The sequence below is a fragment of the Austrofundulus limnaeus genome, unplaced genomic scaffold (genome assembly GCF_001266775.1).
Source record: "Austrofundulus limnaeus strain Quisiro unplaced genomic scaffold, Austrofundulus_limnaeus-1.0 Scaffold2, whole genome shotgun sequence".
Lineage (NCBI taxonomy): Eukaryota > Metazoa > Chordata > Actinopteri > Cyprinodontiformes > Rivulidae > Austrofundulus > Austrofundulus limnaeus.
The window spans coordinates 9,589,588-9,592,853 of NW_013952404.1; the positions used below are offsets into that span (position 1 = coordinate 9,589,588).

General features: G+C 39.8%; 1 protein-coding gene across 3 annotated transcripts in view; it reads right to left on the reverse strand.

Moving 5' to 3' along the window:
* Positions 1–1,091: 1,091 nt before the first annotated feature.
* The window catches only part of cnksr1 (connector enhancer of kinase suppressor of Ras 1), a 46,284-nt gene continuing 44,109 nt past the window's right edge, over positions 1,092–3,266 (reverse strand). For all 3 annotated transcript variants that reach the window (XM_014015364.1, XM_014015372.1, XM_014015382.1), the window contains one exon: positions 1,092–1,997. In XM_014015364.1, coding sequence (XP_013870818.1) covers positions 1,563–1,997 — 435 coding nt within the window. In that variant the 3' untranslated portion in view covers positions 1,092–1,562. The remainder of the gene's footprint in view (positions 1,998–3,266) is intronic.

Here is a 3,266-nt window from a genome sequence, read left to right on the forward strand (position 1 = left end):
TAAATGCACTGAGTTGCCGCCATGTGATTGGCTGATTAGAAATTAAGTGTTAACGAGCAGTTGGACAGGTGTACCTAATAAAGTGGCCGGTGAGTGTATGTTCTACCAAACATCTAAGTTCCTCTGCGTTTACAGGAATGGAAATAAACTCGTGCGCAAAGCGATGAGCCGGTTGCGCAACACAGCAGTTTGCGCACACACACACACACCGACACACAATCACTCGTTCTTTGCGTGATACATATTTTATTCCTATTTTTACTTAGGATTTTTTTCACACTCACTTTATATTAAATTCATTATTTTTATGACATTAGAAATCATTTCTGATCATGCAGGGATCACTCAAACGTGTCCTTCACACATGCAGGAAGTAATTTGTATCTGTTTAACATATGTAAACGAAGGCGTGTCAGGGGAGGTGTCTCACGTGCGCTCAGTTCCACGTTAATCGTGATGTACAAAATCAATGTATGTGGATTCAGGCGTACGCACAGTTTGATACATCTGGATTTTTTTGTGCGTACACTGTTTTCTGGATTTGACCGTACGTCAGGTTTCAGTAAGAAATCCACGCATGTCTTTGTACATGAGACCCCGGGACTGCCTATTTTAGATCAATATTTGTTAAGTCATTTTAGACTTGATTTACATTTTAACATCTGAACAGAAAGTTAATTCGACAAAGTCAAATTTTTACAAAACTATAACCTGAAGGCAGTTTTTTAATGTTAATTGAAACAGTGTCTTTTTCAGTCTAGTGAGCCGCTCGGTGCTCAGGCACACACGAGGAAAGGCAGATACTCGTGGAACAGGAACACACACTTTATCTACTCTCCTCACTTTTTCTCCTTTTAGTCATATCGATTTTGATTAAGAAAACGTTTCAGTGCTTAACGCTCCCCACTCTTTTCCAATCAGAGAGCGACACGTCTTCATTAGCCTTGATGCACTCGAGGCAATAAGGAGCCGTTGTACTGCTTTAGGACAAGGTTAAGTGAAACAAAGTGTGGTGAAGTAAAGCAGGGCTAACAAGACACCATAACTGTCTTGACCAACTGCATAAAAAAGCACAATATTTCCAGTAAATGTCCTGGGAAACATCACTCATACGTACCTTTATTAAGGTAATATCAGTAAACAAATACAAACAGTATTTATGCTAAAACTATATTTACATATCACATTTAAAAGGCTTGATTTATATTAAAAGTTCTCCTTGAATTCCAAGAGATTATTCTTTTTTTTATCCTAACAAACAAGACACTCAGAATTTCATAAATATGATCTGAACACTTGGGAGGTTTAAAATGTTTTTTTGTCCTTGCAGTTGTAAACGTGTCACATTGCAGTTTTATTTTCTAAAGCATAAACAGTCTGTAAATGTGCTTCTCTATGGTACATTTAATCAGAGCGTCGACGTGATTTTTAACTGATCCATCAGGTGAATTTCGTCAGGAAGCTGTAAGCTGAGTCTTTTTCACATCGTTTTGTTCGTCCGGTTTTAATCAACTGAACCTTGAATAGTTTTTGGAGTGGGTTTTTCCGGCCCGAGCGCGGTCCTAAATATAGAAGGAGTGCTCGACGCTTCCTGCGTTTTCACTCAGGTGTTTGTTTATCGACTCCCCCAGCGAGCCCAGAGAAAAGTCCAACTCCAGGTCCGCGTCGGGACTCAGAGACCGCGAGGGGATCTCCGGGAAAATATCAGAAAGCTCCGCGTCGACCAGCTGCTCGCCGTCGCTCAGGCTCAGTCCGTACGCGCCCTCGGCCTCTGCGGTGGCCGGCTCCGTGGCAACAGTTTCCAAGGCAACCTCCTTGGCGGGCGTGTCCTGCGCCGGCGCGACGTCCTTGTCTCCCGCAGGGGCTTTCTGCGAGGCCAGTTTTTGGATCTCCAGCATCAGCTCCTCGTTTTGCTTCTTCCACAGGCGAAATTTGGTCACAGTCAGATGTGGGTCATCCAGCATCTTGTTGATCTGCTGCAGCTCCGCTTCTTTGGCCTGAAAAGCGAAGAAACTTCAGTTTCTGAGTGGCTGGGTTACAAAACAACCAGTAAACCAATGCGCTCAAGACACAACAGCTCTTTACTCTTGATTACAAGCCTCAAAACACACGTGCTGACTAATCCCTCGAACTGTAAGCGAACACATTCAGCTAAATTTAGTTCACCTGAGTCAATGTCGAATGCTTTCTTTAAATGAGATTTAAAGAAAGCATTCGACACAACTGATCACAGTATTCTTCTTGAAAAATTAAGTAAATACGGTATTAGAGTGTCAGCACTACAATGGGTATCTAGTTATTTGAAAGATAGGAAACAGTTTGTACAGATAAATGGTGTAAGATCTAAACTTGGTAATATCACATGTGGAGTCCCTCAAGGCTCTGTACTGGGACCTAAGTTATTTATTTTATATGTGAAGGACTTAGTAAATGTGTCAGGACTTTTCAAATGTGTTTTATTTGCTGAAGATACATTTTTTTTGTTTAGGGTAAAGATATGGAAAAAATGTTTGAGATGGTACAGAAAGACTTTGAGAAAATATTAAATTGGTTTCAACAAAACAAATTATCATTAAATTTGGATAAAAGAAACTACGTGACATTTAGTAATAGGAAGACAACTGTTGATTTTTCATTTAAAGTGGATGGTATTGATCTGTAAAGTCAGTGAGGTGAAATTTCTGGGTGTCATCATTGATGATAAGCTGACATGGAGACCTCACATACATTACATAAGAACAAAAATATTTAAATCTATAGGAGTACTGTATTAAGTCAGAGAGTTATTCAATGACAAAGCTCTGCTTGTGTTGTACAAGTCAACAATTGTTCCACATTTAATTTACTGTATTGAAGTCTGGGGTAAAGCTTGCAAAACTAATACAAATCCAATTTTTGTTTTGCAGAAAAGAGCCGTAAAAATTATCGCTAAAAATATTACAACCATCCATCAAATACATTATTTTGCAAACTGAAAATTTTGAAATTCTATGATTTGGTTGACTATAATATTTTACCGTTATGTACAAGTCTCACAGAAACATTACCTTCCAACATTCAGGCAAACTTTGAGACAGTTGTTATTATCTTAAAGCTGCTGTATGTAGTTTTTTGGAAACCCAAAAACTTAGAAAATTTTGAACAGAAACAACCTTGTAGTCCCTCCCCCTGCTCTCAGCTCCCCTTCCTAAGCTCCTCCCCCACAGCAGGGCCCAGAGCCGTGAACGCGCACGTTGTAAACAGGAAGTGATGTCACCGTAACACAC